The sequence below is a fragment of the Leucoraja erinacea genome, chromosome 8, assembly GCF_028641065.1.
Source record: "Leucoraja erinacea ecotype New England chromosome 8, Leri_hhj_1, whole genome shotgun sequence".
Classification (NCBI taxonomy): Eukaryota; Metazoa; Chordata; class Chondrichthyes; order Rajiformes; family Rajidae; genus Leucoraja; species Leucoraja erinaceus.
In genome coordinates, this window is record NC_073384.1 from 64,018,888 (window position 1) to 64,039,961 (window position 21,074).

The following is a 21,074-nucleotide window of genomic DNA, read 5'->3' on the forward strand; positions in this document are numbered from 1 at the left end:
TAATCCTCCCATTCACACTCTGGGCAGGAAACTCACCACTACATCCCACATCACCAGATGATGGGCATTTACACCTAGGAGCTCTGTTGCTCCCCAGTTTTGCTTTGTGCACTTCTGAGTTCTTGCACAGATCCCATATCTGCAGAAAATAATCAAAGCAATTCACATTGATCAGTTACCCGTCTAATATCTTACAATATGTGATTTTTTAAACGTAAACAGTATTTTTTACAGTAAATGAAGTATGAAGCAGTTTGCTAAAACCAGTGGCAAACATACATTAGCTCTCAAACAGACCAGAAGTGAAACTCATTCCGCTGTCCAATGTCAAGTCTGGATCCCGATTCAAAATCAAGCTGGATTTAAATTATAATTTTATCAGTCCAAAGTAAAATGGCTATGGTTCTGGTATATAAATTCACTATAAAACATTGCCTGGTGGTAAAGTCATTCCAAAATTAACAGACTGTACATTAAAGAATTCTTAATTATGTTAATATTTTTAAACACATTTCCAAGAAAACATGTTTAAACTGGACATCAAATTGTCCATTGAAAAAAATACTTTATTCAAATGCCATTGTCTGAAATCACAAATGAATAATATTTTGTTATTTACCAAACACAAAGGACACATTAAGTTAAACTTCCAATTTAAATAATGTGAAACAATACAAGCAGCAACCAAAGGGATTGAATATAACTATATTGTTTAAAATTGGTTGAAACAGATCATTACTATGGCTAAATTTGGAAATTAAAATGCAATTTTGTTTTGAAGCGCAAACTAATGGAGTCCAACTACTTTTCTCAAGCTCAGTTCCTCAAAAACACCAGCTATATCTTGTAATTATAAACCAACATAGTATTTGTAACACACTCAAGATCTTTAATTATCTTGCACATAAAACTGTCACTATAAAAGCACCATGTACCATTTCCCAAAACATTACCAAACATGCTCAATAATTCATTCGAACCTTAGCACTGGTTTGGAGATCTACATTCAAATTACAATCTCTGAAAAATCCTGATAAGAGATTTGAGGGAAAAAAATCATGATGCAACATTTAATACTTTGTGACAGGCCCCCAAATAGTAGCCTGGATATAAGGGGCAAGTTGAATCAAGTGTTAAAATTGGCATGTCGTAAAGGTAATGCTACAGTTGTTATGGAAAATTTCAACATGCAGGGAGACTGGGAAAATCAGGTTGGTACTGGACTCCAAGAAAGGGAGTTTGTGGATTGCCTCCGTGATGGATTCTTAGAGCAGCTTGTACTGGGGCCTATCAGGGAGAAGGCAATTCTGGATTTAGTGTTGTGTAATGAACCGGATTTGATAAGGGAACTTGAGGTTAAGGAGCCATTCGGAGGTAGTAACCATAATATGGTAAGTTTTAATCTACAATTTGAGAGGGAGAAGGGTAAATCGGAGGTGTCCGTGTTACAGTTGAACGAAGGGGACTATGGAGCCATGAGGGCCAAAGTTGACTGGAAAGATACCCTAGCAGGGATGACAGTGGAATAACAATGGCAGGTATTTCTGGGAATAATACAGAAGGTGCAGGATCAGTTCATTCCAAAGAGGAAGAAAAATTCCAAGGGGAGTAAGGGGCGACCGTGGCTGACAAGAGAAGTCAGGGACAGTATAAAAATGAAAGAGAAAAAGTACAACATAGCAAAGATGAGCGGGATGCAAGCGGATTGGGTAATGTTTAAAGAGCAACAGAAGAAAACGGCCATACGCAGAGAAAAGATGAGGTACGAAGGTAAGCTAGCCAAGAATATAAGGAGGATAGTAAAAGCCTCTTTAGGTATGTGAAGAGGAAAAAATTAGTTAAGATCAAAGTTGGACCCTTGAAGACTGAAAAAGGTGAATTTATTATGGAGAACAAGGATATGGCAGATGAGTTGAACAGGTACTTTGGATCCGTTTTCACTAAGGAGGATACAAATAATCCTCCTGATGTACCAGTGGCCAGAGGATCTGGGGTGACAGAGGAACTGAAGGAAATCCACATTAGGCAGGAAAAGGTGTTAGGTAGATTGATGGGACTGAAGGCTGATAAATCCCCAGGGCCTGATGGCCTGCAACCCAGGGTACTTAAGGAAGTGGCTCTAGAAATTGTGGAAGCATTGGTGTTCATATTCCAATATTCTATAGGTTCAGGATCAGTTCCTGTAAATAGGAAGGTAGCTAATGTTATCCCAGTTTTTAAGAAAGGCGGGAGACAGAAAACGGAATTATAGACCAGTTAGCCTGACATTGGTGGTGGGGAAGATGCTGGAGTCAATCATAAAAGATGAAATAGCGGCACATTTGGATAGCAGTAACAGGATCGGTCCGAGTGTGTTCTGTGTTTTGTAGTAAATGCCTATTATGCCTATAGTTTGTAGTAAATGCCTATTATGTTCCGTGTGCTGAAGCAAAGCAAGAATTTCATTGTCCTATCAGGGACACATGACAATAAACTTGAACTTGAGTCAGCATGGATTTACGAAGGAAAAATCATGCTTGACTAATCTTCTGGAATTGTTTGAGGATGTAACTAGGAAAATTGACAATGGAGAGCCAGTGGATGTAGTGCCCCTGGACTTTCAGAAAGCATTTGATAAGGTCCCACAAAGGTGATTAGTGGTCAAAATTAGGGCACATGGTATTGGGGGTAGAGTGCTGACATGGATAGAAAATTGGTTGGCAGACAGGAAACAAAGAGTAATGATTTAGATGAATAAATTCAAAGTAACATCAGCAAATTTGCAGATGACACAAAGCTGGTTGGCAGTGTGAACTGTGAGGATGCTATGAGAATGCAGAGTGACTTGGACAGGTTGGTGAGTGGGCAGATGCATGGCAGATGCAGTTTAATGTGGATAATTGTGAGGTTATCCACTTTGGTAGCAAAAATAGGAAGGCAGATTATTATCTAAATGGGGTCAAATTGGGAAAAGGGGAAGTACAATGGGATCCGGGGGTCCTTGTTCATCAGTCAATGAAAGTAAGCATGCAGGTACAGCAGGCAGTGAAGAAAGTGAATGGTATGTTGGCCTGCATAACAAGAGGGGTTGAGTATAGGAGCAAAGATGGCTTTCTGCAGTTGTACAGGGCCCTAGTGGGACCACACCTGGAGTATTGTGTGCAGTTTTGGTCCCCTAATTTGAGGAAGGACATTCTTGCTATTGAGGGAGTGCAGCGTAGGTTCACAAGGTTAATTCCCAGGATGGCGGGACTGTCATATGCTGAAAGAATGGAGCGGCTGGGCTTGTATACTCTGGAATTTAGAAGGATGAGAGGTTATCTTATTGAAACATATGATTATTAAGGGTTTGAACACGCTAGAGGCAGGAAACATGTTCCCGATGTTGGGGGAGTCAAGAACCAGGGGGCCACAGTTTTAAAATAAGGGGCAAGGCATTTAGAACGGAGATGAGGAAACACTTTTTCACACAGAGTTTTGTGAGTCTGTGGAATTCTCTGCCTCAAAGGGCGGTGGAGGCCGGTTTTCTGGATACTTTCAAGAGAGAGCTTGATAGGGCTCTTAAAGATAGCAGAGTCAAGGGATATGGGGGGAAGGCAGGATTGGGTACTGAATGTGGATGATCAGCCATGATCATGTTGAATGGCGGTGCTGGCTCGAAGGGCTGAATGGCCTACTCCTGCACCTATTGTCTATTGTCATGCAAAGATACTAGAGCAGCCTTCTATGATCTTTGGTTGCATGTGCAGTGTAAATGCCAGATAAACCAACCCATCCTGCAAAAATATTGCACTTGCAGTTGACATTGAGTGAAAAAGCCAAAACGCATAACAACGAAGCAGAATGCAGTCATGAGTCAGGAACATACGCAAAAATGAAGTAACAAGTTTAAATATTAATAGCTAATCTTCATTAATTATAATTACAAACTCATGCAAAAACATTGAAAATATTTACACATGTGTAACTACTGGTTGGGCCGACTCATTTTGATGCAAGGTTAGTCAGTTACCAAATTGCATACAGAGAAAAATGCACAGCACAGATGAATCAGCCACGGGGGTTGGGATGGGGAAGCGATACGGGGGAAACATGCATGACATTACACCTTCATTCACATATACCAGCAAGCTAAATATTTTATTAAATCAACATTACAAATGCATAGGGTATACACAGCCTTCATTGTAAATCTCTTTTTTGCACTAGTACACCTTTAGTATCAAGTTTACTGAAACTAAAAAGAGACAAAAGAAATGATCTTTTATATCCAGTACAGATCAACAATAGGAAGCCCTCAAATAGGTGCAGTACCTGGAATTCACCTGCAGGTTAAATAGGACCGATGATGATCATGATGGCTTTTCAGGCTTTTAGTAATTACAACGTAAAACATTATTAATGATGAAATTAAATTTATTATTGTCCATTGTTTTTAAATAATATACACATTTAACTGCTGATTTTAATGCATCAGTTAAGAGATTGGCAGGAGTTTGTCATTGACTCGCATTTCCCCACATTTAATTGTTTAAGGTCATATTGAATTTTAACTTACTTTGCACAGTATATATTTTTCAGTAAGCCAGATGTTTTATACCCTATGTTATTATCTTAAACGCTACTTCATTTACATTATAACATTTATTTAAAATAGCTTGCCTATTGCACTTCCTCATACCTCCCCTTTGAAATGACCCAATAGGTGAACACCAGGTCATCATCATCTAGACTGTTCCCAATCTCATTACCGCTGGCCATTTTCCTTCCACAGCCTCCTACCTTATCGTTACCCAGCCCTGCACTGCCCGCTTCTATCTCCTTCCCAAACAGGACTGCCCTGGCAGAACCATTGTTTCTGCCTGCTCCTGCCCTTCAAACCCCATCTCCAAATAGCTTGATTCCAATGCTATCTGCCCCCCCCCTCCCCCCCTGCCCAGTCCTTTCCAACTTACATCCAAGTCACATCACATGCCCTTCAACTTTTCAATAACTTTTAGTTTACAGGCCCACATTGCCTACTCTTTACCATGGATATCCAGTCCCTTTACACCTCCATCCCCCACTAGGAAGGTCTCAAAGCACTCCGGTTCTTTCTTGAACAGAGACACGATCAATTTCCCTCTACTAATACCCCACCTGGCGGAATTTGTCCTTACCATCAATAACTTCTCCTCGGACTCCTCTCACTATCTCCAAGTTAAAGGTGTAACCATGGGGAATCACATAGGCCCCATCTATGCCTGCCTTTTTGTTGGTTACATGAAGCAGTCCCTGTTCCATATGTACACTGGCACCATCCTTCAACTCTTTCTTAGCGATGACTGCATTGGGGCAGCCTCCTGCACCCATGCAGAACTTGTTGATTTTATTAACTTTACCACCAACTTCCACCTGGCCCTCAAATTTACTTGGACTATGTCTGACACCTTTCTTCCTCTGTCTCTATTACATGGTTTAGACTAGCAACTGATGTCTACTACAAATCTACCGACTGCCTCTAATCTGGATTACAATTCCTCCCACCCTGTTATTTGCAAATATACTATCTCTTACCCTCAATTTCTCTCTCTCTCTAACGCATCTACTCCAAAGATGAGACCTTCCAATCCAGGATATCTGAGATATCCTCGTTTTTGTTATTAAATGTGGTTTTCCCCCTGCTATCAAAGATAAATTCACCTGCAACTCCTCTGTGTCCAGTTCTGTTCTCGCACCCACTCCAAACAAACAGAACAAGGATAGTTCCCCTGGTCCTCACCTTTAAACCATTCTAGCCTCCACATCCAACACTTACCTACATAACGCTCCCCCACTCCTTTCTTCCACATATAAACCTCTCCCACCCCCCCCCCCCCCCCCACCTAGACTCGCACCCATTTCTTTCCTCCCCTTCCACCTACATTCCTTCCTCTAGCTTCGCAATTCACAACCCATGATTCTTTTGCCTCACATCTGTCTTTTCATCTTTGTACAACCATCTGCTTATCAAAAAACCTTCCTCCACTGTATCAACTTATTACCTCCCCCTTCTCTCTTCCAGCTTTCTATCCCCCCATATTCAGTCTGAATAAGAGTCCCACCCCAGAACGTCACCTTTCCATGTACTTGAGATGCTGCCTGACCCGCCAAGTTACTCCAGCACTTAAAAAAACAAACTATATTCAGATATGAAAATCAAACAGCAAAACCAAAGTAAACCAAGGTAAATTGGCTAATAATTGGTTGTGATCCATTACAATGAGATTATTTTGGAGTTTATTTTTACTTTTAGAATGTGAGTTTGCCAAACCTAATGATGGTGAGCTAGGTTTAATCTTTCTGGATATCCAAATCAGCATCAAGAACAAAGTAATGAAACATGAAAGTGAAATGCAGATTACTCTATTTCCTTCTCCTAATCAGGCCTTCTGGTCTTGTAATTAAGAGGCAAATTGTGGGATTACACAAGTATACTAGCAATTTTACAAACTCGCATCTCATTTCAGCAGACCCTTTATCAAAAAGCTTTTCATGTCATTATTTTGGATAAAATTTATTCCAACCAAATTACATCATGTTTTCTGACTATCCCAAAGCAGAAATCTGAAAGTTCAGATGCAGAACAAATTAATAGTCTTCTGTTACTAGGTTCTTTCATAACATGAAATTATCTGGTTTATAGTCACTTAGTATAAAGATAAGAGAAATATCTTGATCTTTGAAATTCTTTATTTCAGATGTCAATAAATGTTCACTTGTTCAGTATAATCAATAGATACTTTTTAAATAATAAGAGGATGTGGGGATTGAGCAAGTGGGCAAATGGATGAGATGTTTCAGGCTTGAAGAGTTGAATACCCTACTCCTGCTTCTCATTGTGTATTCTTATATGCCTAATAACATCCAAATTACATGTACAACAAAAAAACTATGCCTGCAAATTGCTGGATTTGTAAAATTGAGACATCATGCAAGCGAATATCAATTATTGAAAAAATTAGCAAGAGTGAAACATTTCTTTACATTAAAGCCAACATTGCTGTCAGTTATTTTTAAATTCAAGAAGTTTTCATTTCAAGAAAGTCAACACTAATATTTGAAAGTGTTGATAGAATATTAAAGTTTAAAACCTAAATACTTTTATTCATGTAATGTGCATATTACTGGCATTTAACATTTTTCAAGGTTAAACTGCGACTTAGTCTGTCAAATCTTGCAGTTTTCTTTCCTAGAAAGAATTTGGTGTAAATCCATATGAAGAAATATTAAAGTTTCATTGCTGGCCATTTTATTTTAATTTAATTCTCTTCTTTTTTTACCTATGGGTTTTTATGATTCTCCAACCAAACCACTCTCTCCTCTCCACCTCCAGTTGTTACATTCTTGTAAACAAAAATCAGGTCTCTCTCCGTGCTGCCCAATTGCAGCAGAGTTTAAATTAATAATACATCACAATGGGATTCATGAATGCCTATCTTGTGGTGTGCAACATGTGTGTATTTTGATTTATGAAACCATCAAATATATATTCACATAACTATATTTTTGTAAGACAAATCTGAAAAATTGTTATGCAAAATATGTGTAGAGAAACTTTTGAGGACCGTAGAACAGTAACTTTAAAACATTTTCTCTATTCACAAAATGTCTTCTTTATCAAAATGCATTTAACTTTGAACTCTCAATCTTTTATACAGGTGCACAACCTTTTATCTGAAAGCCTTGGGACCAGACACTTCTCGGATTTCGGGATTTTTCGGTTTTCCGAACGGAAGGTTTTTAGCGTAGATTTTAACATGTGGCTCAGTGGTAGAGTGCTCGGCTCGCGCCTTGATCCCGGCAGTTACCCGGTCAGGGCCGGCCTTTAGCCGACAGGACCTATTTCTCCCAATTGGGCCCCGTGCTTAAGGGGGCCCCGCGCTAGAGTAATCAAATCAATTGGAGCAAAGATCTTATAGCGCGCAAGATGGTCCACTCCTGCGAAATACAATGAACTGACGCGTAGTCCGCACCGGAGCGTAACCTCCGTCATTTCAGTAACCCCGACCCGACTTCAGTTATGCCTCTCGCAGCGTTGCGGGGGAACAGTTTAGGTGTTGTTAAATGTTTTTTATCACTTCCTTTTTAAACAGCACATGCCTTGTACTTTTTAAACAGCACATACTGCAGATGCTGATTAAACTGAAGACAGACACAAAAGGCTGGAGTAAATCAGCGGATCAGGCTGCATGCATCTCTGATGAGAAATACGTGATAATAGGAGGAAATAGGTGATATTTCGGGTCGACTTTTTCAATAGTTGCCATGAGGAGAGAAGCGTCGGCACCAAGAGCGAGCGAAAGCGTGGACAGACGGACAAAAGCAACGTTCATAGAGCGGTGGTTACACAAAAAAGCTGGAGAAACTCAGCGGGTGCAGCAGCATCTATGGAGCGAAGGAAATAGGCAACGTTTCGGGCCGAAACCCTTCTTCAGACTGATATTCAAGGGAAAGGGAAACGGGAGATATTGACATATCTTCCATTCACTTGTCCTTAGTACCGTCCATAGCTCTTGCTCCTCTTTCCCCCCGAGTCAGTCAGAAGAGGGGTCTCGACCCGAAATGTCACCTACAAAGATCTTTGGTCACCTATTCCGACCTATGATCGTTGCTTTTGCCCGTTCTGTCCGCGCATTCGCTCGCTCTTAGTGCCGGCGTTTCTCCCCTCAGACTCCGCCAAACAAACACACGCACACACACAGCATGTCCGGCAGATCGCTGCGGGCCGAGAGAGAGTAGAGAGGTAGAGGGGGAAGAAAGGGGTAGATGGGGAGGGGGGTGTGAGGGGGAATGGAGAAGGGGGAGGTGTCCTCACGCTCCCGGGGCAGCTCTCCCGTCCCTCTAGTCGCCGTGCTTCACGCGCACAGCCTCGGCTCCCGCCCTCCCCCTCTCTCCAGGAAGACGTGGTGAACAATACACGGAGGGCTGGGGGTTGCAGCAACGTTTACAAACCTCGGACTCAGCTCACGCCCTGACCCAAGCATCCGTTCCCGCCACTGGACCTCTCCCTCCCTTCCCTCCTTCTCCCCTCAGACTCCGCCAAACAAACACACACACCCACAGCATGTCCGGCAGATCCTTCCTCTCTCTTTTCCCTTCTCTCCTCCCCTCCCTTTGCCGAAACCCTTCCTCAGACTGATAGGGGGGACTGATAGGGCAGTCTGAGGAAGGGTTTCGGCCCGAAGTGTTACCTATTTCCTTTGCTCCATAGATGCTGCTGCACCCGCGGAGTTTCTCCAGCATTTTTGTGAATCCCTAGACCTAGTTCAGTGAGTGTCCACCAAGGGTCACCCGGAGAGGTGACTGCGGAACCTCTCCTGGCGACCCTCGGTGGACACTCACTGTACTAGGTCTAGGGATCCCTACTCTCCCGGGCAATATACCCTCCCTTTTTTCCAGGACCGAAAATGTCCGATTTTCTGAGCTTTTCGGTTTCCGGAATTTCGGATAAAAGGTTGTGCACCTGTACTTCTAAATTAAAAATATGCTTAACACCAGTTGTGAACATTACTAATGTTGATCTTGTGTTCATGAATTTCCTTCAAAAAAAGTGATACTTTTAAAGTAGATTCTAATTGAAAAGGAACAAAACCAAACTGTTCAAAATTTATATTAAATTGCCTATAGAATTGCTATGGTTTCAACACACTATTAAACGATATTGTACATAATTTAAGGTTCAATTTATCAACTTTAGAGAAGATAAATACATCGATGAAAAATGGACTAATTAGATTTCTGTATTCCTGCTCCTACTAATCTTACATGGTAGATGACGTTGTTTTACCCGACAGCTCACTGCTTAAGTTTTAAATTTTATTACTCCCTACTATTTTAAAATCTTCCAACTGTTTGACAGTCTCTTAATGATGTCAGTTAAATACATCCATATTCATACCATACAGTTTGTTTATCTTCTGACATTACAGAAGGGGAAACAGAAATATTCATACCTTCTTCACCAGAGGGGGATGGATCACTGATAAGAAGGGAACTTAATCCACTACTCTCCTGATTCTCTAATTTAAACAATTCATCAGTGGATTTTGAAAGGATAACACTTTTATTTTCCTCTTGAGGTTGTACTATTTTAATTGGTGACACCAAAGCAATATCAGTTGGGCGTGCTTTAGGTTTCTGAGGCATCATACCGGTTGGATAGGTGGATGAAGAAAGCTGAACATTAGTAAAAGAAGCTCTTCCACCAATTGGGTCAGATTCTGGAATTATGGATCCAAATACAATATCTAGCCCAGGGGGTGAGGCGGAATTTGAAGTGATTTGGTCTATCACACTATTTGAAGCAGAAAAAATCTTATTGGTATTGACTGGATTCAAGTCAAACATTAGTGACTGACCATCGCCATAAGGCTGGATTAATTGTGATTTCTGCAAATTAGACACTGATTGAATATGGTAAGCAACATGGTGAGCAAAATGAGTTTGGTGGTAATGATTTACTTGGTACTCACTGGGTAATGTCTGAGTGCTTGTTACCACTTTCCCTGGAGAAGGATCTATCGACACAGGTGCTCTACTGTCTCTCGACATAAATTCATGGATGCTTGTTCTTCGACTTGAACCTTCTGCTGTGGAAATAACATGACTTGCACGGGGTAGAGTTGAAGTGGTGCAAGCAAAATGTGAAGATTGATGTGTCTCAGATGGTAGTTTGCACATTGACACCGTCTTTCCTTGGCTTAAAAATGTGTCTTCTGAACTGCCTTTAATGCACATATGGTCTGAATTTCGAGGACTTGGCTTTACATACTGCCCAGGCCTTTTCAAGTTGCTGCTGAAAGAGTCATTCTCTCTTCCTCTAGGTAATCCGGTAGTTGTACTATTATTGATAAGATTGTGATTCAGTTTCTCAGTTCCAATTCGTTCTGGCAGATCTGTGGTGTTTGTGAAAACACTATCTAAAAAATTCTCATGTCCTTCGGATTGTACCTGCACCAAATAATAAAATAACTGAATGTCATTAAACACATTTACAAATTTTCCATTACTATAACCAGCACATTCATGATTTATTTTTCCGTATATGTAATTGAATGTGGGAACACAAGTTTTCTTCATCATTTAGCATGGTAAAGATTGCCATCCCTGTACACAAGCACTATTCTGCATGTTAGGGACAATTTACAAAGGAAACCAATTAACCTACAAACGTGTGTAATAAAGAACTGCAGATGCTGGGTTAAATCTGAAGAAGGGTCTCGAACCGAAACGTAACCCATTCTTTCTCTCCAGAGATGCTGCCTGTCCAGTTGAGTTACTCCAGCATTTTGTGTCAACCTACAAACATGTAAGTCTTTGGAATGTGGGAGGAAACCGGTGCACCTGGGGAAAACCCACGCGGTCACGGGGAAAATGTACAAACTCCGTACAGTGTGTACTCTGCGACGGTCCGTTATAACAAGGGTTTATTGTAAATGGATTATAGCAGAGGGAATGGTGTCAGTAATTGCTGATGACTGCAGATGAAGGTTAATAGACAAAATGACACAATGTACTGGAGTAATTCAGCGGGTCAGGGTCTCTGGAGAACATGGATAGGTGACATCAGGACCCTTCCTCAGATTGATTCAGTCAGCAGAGTTACCCCAGTACTTTGTGTCGTCTCATTTTTAAACTAGGCACGGTTACCGTCGGGCTCCCTCCCCTCTCACCTGTGACGTTTCCAAGGTGGAGTATGTCGGCGACTCCAGGGGAGGAGGAGGTGACGGTGAGAAAAGCAGGAGGAGGAGGTGGCGGTGGTGGAGGGGGGCAGGCAGAGGGAGACTGGGCAGTGATGGGAGAACCAGGTGCCGGTGGTCAAGCGGGAAGTGGATAAAGCCACCGCCAACAATAAGAAACAGCAGCAGGTGAGAGGGGCTCGCTGGTACACCTTGCAAGTCGGGAAGCCGGGGCTCTAAATGGCTGGGGAGACTGTAGGAGCCGGTGATGGGTCAGCAGGTCATTCCATTCACACTCAGTTTTATATTTTGTTTTTTTGTTTCTGACACCCTTTAGAGAAACAACAGGGGTGTTATTAGCTTATCCAGTAGTGCACTGTCGTTTCATTCTCACATGACCTCTGTTGTTCATACAGAAAAACGGATAATCCAGAAAGGCACTAGAACCGAGGGTATGGGAAAATCGATGCTCAACCTGTATCTACATGGTACAAGTCATGAACGTGATGGAATATTCTGAATTTGCCTGAATGAAGGCAACCACAATAACATTCAAGGAAAATAGCCTCCAGAACCCTATTATCATCTCATCAACAACCTAAATATTCATTCCCTTCATCACACAGGGACTGCAGTGTGTATCATTTTCAAAATGTTTTGCAGTTATTTTCCCAGGCTACTCCAGCAGTACAGCTTAACCACCAAGGCAGCCAAGGGGAGCGGGTGCAATGAAACATAGCCACCTAGATTTCCCTTCATGTTACACATCTTGATTTGAAAATATATTAACATTTTTTCATTGTTGCTGTGGTTCATCGCCACCTGCTTAAGGATGGATAACAAATGCCAGTTTTACCAGAGCTACCAAACGCTGGAAAAATAAAAACATACCGTGTGCTACAGAGAAAAACTGAACACTTGATATTGAGTGCATGATTGTAAGAGAGTGTAAATGAGAATTAAAGAGTGAGCAAGAAAAAGCAGAAATCTCTTAGGCATTCAGTGGAAAGTAAGAGATAATGACCCCAAATCTGCAGTCAACATTGAGATGCTCAACATACAGATTTTGAGAGAAAGGTTACCATTTATTTTTCTGGCAAAAACATGGACTGTAACTAGCTTGACCCTCAGTAGTGGGTCCAAGCCAGAGTGGTGAGGAAGCAGCAGATCAGAATCACCCAAAGAGAGAAAAAAAAAATCACTTCAGAAAACTTTGACAGGGCTTCATCATTGACCTAGTTAACTGCCAGGTGTGTATTTGAAACAGTTAAAACTAAGAACAAAATTCAAAACTACAACAATCATTTCAACTAATTAAAGAATTAACTTTTACTCTAGTGGGAATTCCCATGGAATCCAATGATTTTGAAGGAGAAAACCATGTACACGGTAGTCTTGAGACACAAAGATAGACAAAAGTGCTGGAGAAACTCAGCGGGTGAAGTCTGAAGAAGAATTTTGGCCCGAAACGTTGCCTATTTCCTTCGCTCCATAGATGCTGCCGCACCCGCTGAGTTTCTCCAGCACTGTTGTCTACCTTTGATTTTCCAGCATCTGCAGTTCCTTCTTGAACAGTCTAGAGACACAAACTATTATAGACTACAATCTAATACAAAATATAGAATTGTTGGAAGAACTCGAAGGATGAAGCAGGTTCCGTGGAGGCAAAGGTACGGTTGACATTTTGGGTTGAGATACTGCATCAGGACAGAGTGAAAAAGGAAGATAGACAGTGCATAGGGGAGAGAATGAAGGATGAGGAAGAGGCTGGTAGATGACAGGCAGTATCAGATTGGGGATGGGGGAAATAAATGATGGGTAGATGGAGCCAGGAGAGGGAGAAGGAGAGGAAAAGGTGGTGACAGAGACTGGTAAATGATAGGTGGAACTAGATAAGGGAGGGATGATGGTGAATGTACGAGTGGATATCGATTGTCTCTTGAGATGAAGACAGAAATCCAGACAATAAATGAGAAATGTCTGAAATAGTCCAAATTAATTTGAAGGAGTTCATGGGTTTGGAACAAAAAGAGATCATGCGAGTGTCCATGATTCCCCCCTTATCACCTACCTGTCTATCTCTATCTTTCTCCCTCCCCTCCCCCAACTACCCTTTTTTCATGTCTTATGATTCCAAATCACCTGCCAGGCTCTCTCAACACAACCCCTCCTCGATTTGACTCTATCTGTCCATCATCACCACTTTTCCCCCAAATCTGGTTACACCTCACTTCAATAAGCTGGCTATCTTCCCTCTACACTCTCAGTCCAGATACAGTCTCAATCCAAAATGTCGACATCTCTTTACCTTCACAGCCACTACTTGACTCGCTGAGTTATTTGGGCGGGTTTATCTTTTGCAACTTGGTGCTGATCGTTTAACCGCACTGGACCATAATCAAAGAACCACCAGCCAATAGATATCAATAAATTCAGGAATTTTGCACTCGTCCGAGCATAAGCAAACTCTCAAACTTTTTAGCATATTGCAGACTAATGCCAACAGTTACAGTGGCTTGCAAAAGTATTCATACCCCTTGAACTTTTCCACATTTTGTCACGTTACAACCACAAGCGTAAATGTATTTTATTGGGATTTTATGTGATAGACCAACACAAAGTGGCGCATAATTGTGAAGTGGAAGGAAAATGATACATGGTTTTCAAATTTTTTTACAAATAAAAAACTGAAAAGTGGGGCGTGCAAAAGTATTCAGCCCGCTTTATTCTGATACCCCTAAATAAAATCCAGTGCAACCAATTGCCTTCAGAAGTCACCTAATTAGTAAATAGAGTCCACTAGTGTGTAATCTAATCTCAGTATAAATACAGCTGTTCTGTGAAGGCCTCAGAGGTTTGTTAGAGAACATTAGTGAACAAACAGCATCATGAAGCCCAAGGAACACACCAGACAGGTCAGGGATAAAGTTGTGGAGAAGTTTAAAGCAGGGTTAGGTTATAAAAAAATATCCCAAGCTTTGAACATTTCACGGAGCACTGTTCAATCCATCATCCGAAAATGGAAAGAGTATGGCACAACTGCAAACCTACCAAGACATGGCCGTCCACCTAAACTGACAGGCCGGGCAAGGAGAGCATTGATCAGAGAAGCAGCCAAGAGGCCCATGGTAACTCTGGAGGAGCTGCAGAGATCCACAGCTCAGGTGGGAGAATCTGTCCACAGGACAACTATTAGTCGTGCACTCCACAAATCGGGCCTTTATGGAAGAGTGGCAAGAAGAAAGCCATTGTTGAAAAAAAGCCATAAGAAGTCCCGTTTGCAGTTTGCCACAAGCCATGTGGGGGACACAGCAAACATGTGGCGGAAGGTGCTCTGGTCAGATGAGACCAAAATTGAAGTTTTTGGCCTAAATGCAAAACGCTATGTGTGGCGGAAAACTAACACTGCACATCACCCTGAACACACCATCCCCACTGTTAAACATGGTGGTGGCAGCATCATGCTGTGGGGATGCTTTTCTTCAGCAGGGACAGGGAAGCTGGTCAGAGTTGATGGGAAGATGGATGGAGCCAACTACAGGGCAATCTTGGAAGAAAACCTGTTAGACTCTGCAAAAGACTTGAGACTGGGGCGGAGGTTCACCTTCCAGCAGGAAAACGACCCTAAACATACAGCCGGAGCTACAATGGAATGGTTTAGATCAAAGCATATTCATGTGTTAGATTGGCCCAGTCACGTCCAGACCTAAATCCAATTGAGAATCTCTGGCAAGACTTGAAAATTGCTGTTCACAGACGCTCTCCATCCAATCTGACTGAGCTTGAGCTATTTTGCAAAGAAGAATGGGCAAAAAAATCAGTCTAGATGTGCAAAGCTGGTAGAGAAATACCCCAAAAGACTTGCAGCTGTAATTGCAGCGAAAGGTGGTTCTACAAAGTATTGACTCGGGGGGCTGAATACTTTTGTACGCCACACTTTTCAGTTTTTTATTTGTAAAAAAATTTGAAAACCATGTATCATTTTCCTTCCACTTCACAATTATGCGCCACTTTGTGTTGGTCTATCACATAAAATCCCAATAAAATACATTTACATTTGTGGTTGTAACGTGACAAAATGTGGAAAAGTTCAAGCGGTATGAATACTTTTGCAAGCCACTGTATATGCAGCACTGGTGGTGTTTACCCACTGAATCTAATTATATCAAATGACTGAATCCAGGTTATAAAATGCATTTATCTGGTAATAAATGAAACAACTGATCAAAGAAACAAAATAACATTTGGACTAAAGACATTTTCTGTGCACTAACCTGCGATGATTGGTTTATGTTACTTTCTTCCAGAAACTGCTGTAAGGTAACTACTTCACTCCCAGGTGATGTGGTTTTATTCCTTTGCAGAGAACGTTTTTGGGTGTCAGCAATACTAAGTTCTTTCTTTTGGAAGGAAACATCTTTTTTCAAATTTTGCGGTAGATGACTAGATGAACGGCTGCTATTTGATAATATGCGACTGTCATCAGTTGAACGACATTCTCCAGTGCTAAGACTTTGAAACCTACCATGTCTGCCATTAGCTGCACCTGCTTAGAGGCAAAAGATATAAGCACATAAAATCTCGCATTATCCAACATGACAACCATATGAATCATACGGAACACTGGCATTTTGGTGCAATACAAAATAACTTTGATCAAACCATTGGCAGATTGGACCATTTTACTTGTACCTTATATAGCTGCGCAAATAAAAATGAATCCAGAATATTTCAAGTACATCCCAAGTTACTGTACGAGTTTGTTCCTGAGAACTATTCATAACATAAACAGTTTGCAAGTTGAAAATGTGGCTATGAAAGAGGTCCCACATGGCAAAAGATGCTGGCAGCCCCACAACAGCCGGCAAATCATCCTACCAATCTGACAAATGCTCAAACATATCTACAGGCTATACACAAGTCGGACGGTTGCAAGCAAGAGAGGACTTGTACAATGGTAGGTACAGTTTTCCAATAACTTCAAGCCATTTCTGCTACAGAATATTGTTGCAAAAAGAAATAATAGTGCATGTTAAAACTCTCCACTCCAGCACACTAGGGGTTTGACTAAAGAAATTCCAGTCCATAGAAATTGCCCCTGATCATCTTCACCTGAGCAGGACAACTATTCCTTTTAAGTACCGGCACTACCTGGGTCACACAAGGGTTCTGAGGATTGCCCGTAACATAGTTCCCAAATGTCAGAAATGCTACCAGTGCAGTAATAAGATCATAGGATCATACAGCACAGAATCAGGACCTCCGGCTCACCTTATCCATGCTAACCTGGTTTTATAGCTGAGTAATTCCCATCTGCCAGTGTTTGGCCCAAATTCCTCTCAACCTTTTGTATTACCTGTCTAATTGTCTTTTAAACATTGCCATTTTACACAAAACAAATTCATCTGGCATCTCATTGTGCATAATGCACTACCCTTTATGTGAAGGTATTGTCCCTTGGTCGCTTAAATCTTTCACCTCTTACCTAAATATATGCCCTGAAGTTCAGGACCCCTTTACTCTGGGGGAAAAAAATCTGACCATTCATCTTAATTTTTGTATACCTCTATAAGATTACCCCATAGTTTCCTATGTTCCAGGGAAAAAAGTCCCTGACTATTCAGCCTCTTTATAACTCAAGCCCTTGAGTCCTGGTAAATGTATTCTGCATCCTTTCCAGCTTAATGGCACCCTTCCTATAGCAAGACGATTGGAATTGTGCATAATACTCTAGATGAGATCTCACCAACATCTGGTACAGCTGTAGCACGATGTCCTACTTCCTATAGGCAGTACCCTTGCTGATATAGGCAAGCATGCATGCCTTCTTGACCATCCTGTCTACCCGTGGTGTCACTTTCAAGGTACTGTGTACATGTACCCCTTGGTCTCTCGTCTCGATTTTTATGTAATCTTACATAATCTGTCCACTACGCCATCAATTTTGGTGTCACCCACAAATTTACTAAACATGTTAACTACATTGTCAACCAAATCGTTAATAGAAATGACAAACAGTGGATCCAGCACAAATCCCTGTTGTACATCATTGGTCACAGGCCCCCAATCTGAAAAACAACCCTCCACTATTATCTTTTGTCTCCTTCCACCAAGCCAATTTTGAATCCAGTGGCTAGATCCTGGATCCCATGTTATCTAACCTTCTGAACTAGTCTACCATGTTGGACCTGGTCAAGGCATTGCTAAATTCACAAAGACAACATGCACTGCCCTGCCCTCGTTAATCATTGTTTTGATCTCTTCAAAAACTATCAGATTTATGAAATTCATATTTACAATCTGTGCTGACTATCCCTAATCAACCCTTGTCTGTCCAAATGCTGGTAGATCCTGTCCCTCAGATGCCAGGATCACCAGCCTGTAGTGCCACGGCTTGTCCTTGCAGCCCTTCTTAAATAAAGATTATTTAATAGCCATTCAAATGAGCATTGAATTTGAATTGCCATTAAATTCTCCATTAGGCCTTCTCCAGACTTCCAGCTTAGTTTAGTTTATTATTGTCACATGTACTGAAGTGCAGTGAAAAACTAGTTGTTGCATGCTATCCCGTTAACAAAAAGACGATACATGATTACAATCAAGCCATCCACACTGTACAGATATTGGAAAAGGGTATAACATTTCATGCAAGATAAAATTCAATAAAGTCTGATTAAAGATAGTTCAAAGGTCTCCAATGAGGTACATGGGAGCTTAGGATCACACTCTAGCTATTGAGAGTACCTCCCTCATAACTAAAGATGATGCAAATATTACTTTCAGGGCCCCAGGAATTTATTTCCTAGCTTTCCACAATGTCTTTAGACACACTTGGTCAGTGACCTATCCACCTTAATATTTTTTTAAACTGCTAGAACCCCCTCTTAGGTAATTCAACACATCACTACTCATTTCTTGGCAACTTTATTTATATAGCACATTTCATACTAAAAGTGCTTCACATAAAAACATGTCATACAATAAAATAATAGAATGAAATAAAATAGAAGAATTAAAAGAAAATAAAAGCAAAGTTAAAAATGCATTATAAAAAGTGCAAAAGTTAAAAGTGCAATGTAGTTAAGATTTAGCTGAAAGCTAAAGTAAACATAAAAGTTTTCAGTCTTGTTTTAAAAGTGGTCAAAGTTGAGGCAAGTCTTAAATCTTCAGGAAGTTTATTCCAGCTATTTGTTGCATAGTAACTAAATCCTGCTTTCCCATGTTTTGTATTTACTCTGGGAATCACTAACAGATTGGTCTCAGAAGATCTTAGCGGTCTAGAAGGCTTATATAGTGGAAGCATGTCAGTGATATACTTTGGCCCTAAACCATGTAGTGATTTATAGGTGAGCAGCAGGATTTTGAAATCAATTCTCTGACATACAGGGAGCCAATGTAAGGATTTAAGAATTGGTGTAATGTGTTCAAATTTTTTGGTCTTTGTTAGAACTCTAGCAACAGCGTTCTGAACAAGCTGTAGCTGCCTGACAGTTTTTTTTTGGAAGACCTGCAAGGACACTGTTACAATAATCTAGCCTACTAGTAATAAAGGCATGTACAAGTTTTTCTAAGTCTTGAGCTGACATGAGTCCTCTTAATCTTGCTACGTTTTTGAGGTGATAGTAGGCCGATCTTGTTACTGATTTGATGTGACTGTCGAAATGTAAATCTGAATCCATAATAACCCCAAAATTTCTGGCTTTGTTTGAAGTCTTCTCTCAGTTCATTTACATCTATGATCTTCTCCACAAATAATACAGACGAGAAACACTCATTTAACATCTAGCCTATCTCCTGTGGCTCAACACAGACAATCATGTTCCTTAAGGGTGCCTTTTCTCTCCCGAGTTATCCTTTTGTTATTAATATACCTGTCGAATCTCAGAGGATTTTCCTTTATCTTGCCTTTCAGAGCAGCCATGTCACATTTATAAATATTTCTCAAGTGATTCACATGACCCCAAATGCCCATGTCCACAGTGAGTCTCCTTTTTTTCTGACTAGAACAGTGGTTCCCAACCTTTTTTTGGCCATGCCCCACCTAATCACCTCTAAAATCCTGATGCCCCCCCCCCCCCCGTGTGGCGATATATAATTCTTATCGTTTAAAAAGTGAACTCCATTTCAACTGAAGAAGCTTAAAACGCCAATACCTTGGTTTAAACAAGCTTCAAAAGAACATGGCATCCATGAAAAAGAAAAATGAAATAAACAAAAGACAGTTAAAGTTCTGAGCAAGAAATTACTAAAAAATTGTTAAAAAAAAAGAAAAAAAACATTAGGTGGAAATTGCCCCCCAAAAAATCAAATTGCCCCCCTGTGGGGCATATGCCCCACGTTGGGAACCACTGGACTAGAACCTCAATATGCCTCGTCAACCAGATAGCCTTGCCCTTCACCATAACAGAAGCATGCTTTCCCTGAACACCCCAATGTCACCTTTAAAAGCCTCCCACTTGCCAGTCGCCCCATTACCTGTAAACAGCATCTCCCAGTAAATTTCTGCAAGTTTCTGTTCAATACCGTCAAACATTGCCTGGGTTCAATTTAGGACTTTAACTTGTGGATCAATCCCACCATTTTCACATAACTAATTTTAAACTAATAGAGTATAGTACTGGTCCCCTATTGATACTTCAGTCATCTGCCATGCTTCACTCCCTAATATGAGGTCCAATGTTACACCCTCTCTAGTAAGATGATCTGTGTTTCAGAAAACTTTCCCAGACACATAAAATATGTCACTCCATTCAAGCACTTAGTACTACAGGGTTCCCAGTCAATATAAGGGAAGTTAAAATCACAGACTATTACAACTCTATTATTCTTACAGCTATCTGTGCTCTCATTACCTATTTGCCCATTTAATGTTTGTTTCCCACAAAGGCCTTATAATAGCCCAATCAAAGCTGTCATCGCCTTCTTATTTCTAAGTTCCATTCATATAACCAAATTAGACGATACCCCAAGAACATCCTTTCTGAATACTACTATGAAGTCCTTGCCAATCAAACCTTAACTCTATAATGTCAGCAGCATCTGTAAGCTGGAACGTTGAGCTACCAATCCTGCCCCTCTCCCAGCTCTGTTTCCGATAAGGCTATAATATCCCAGTCTCATGTACCAATCCACTGCTCGGGTTCATCAGCCTTACACACCAGGCTTCATATTTAAATTAAACGTTGTCTAGTTTATTAGGCTTTTTGTTCCCTGACCTGTCCCCGTCTATCCTTTCTTCTGAACTTACTCACATAAATCCGTATCAAGCTCCATTTGCTCAGCTGCCACACTATTGCTTTGGATCCCATCCCTCTATCTGACCAGTTAAACCCGACTGAGTAGCACTAACAAATCTACCCATAAATCTATCCCTTCAGTTCAGGTGCAACTAGTCCC

General features: G+C 41.0%; 1 protein-coding gene across 13 annotated transcripts in view; it reads right to left on the reverse strand.

Moving 5' to 3' along the window:
- Nucleotides 1-36: 36 nt before the first annotated feature.
- The window catches only part of LOC129699781 (girdin-like), a 149,110-nt gene continuing 128,072 nt past the window's right edge, over nucleotides 37-21,074 (reverse strand). For 7 of the 13 annotated variants that reach the window (XM_055639865.1, XM_055639859.1, XM_055639858.1 and 4 more), the window contains 3 exons: nucleotides 15,953-16,227; nucleotides 10,473-10,950; nucleotides 37-139 (listed from right to left, as the gene is read on the reverse strand). In XM_055639865.1, the coding sequence (XP_055495840.1) occupies nucleotides 75-139; nucleotides 10,473-10,950; nucleotides 15,953-16,227 (818 nt within the window). In that variant the 3' untranslated portion in view covers nucleotides 37-74. Of the gene's footprint in view, nucleotides 140-9,354; nucleotides 10,951-15,952; nucleotides 16,228-21,074 lie in introns of those variants that run through there. The other 6 variants (XM_055639853.1, XM_055639864.1, XM_055639852.1 and 3 more) reach the window with 3 other exon arrangements.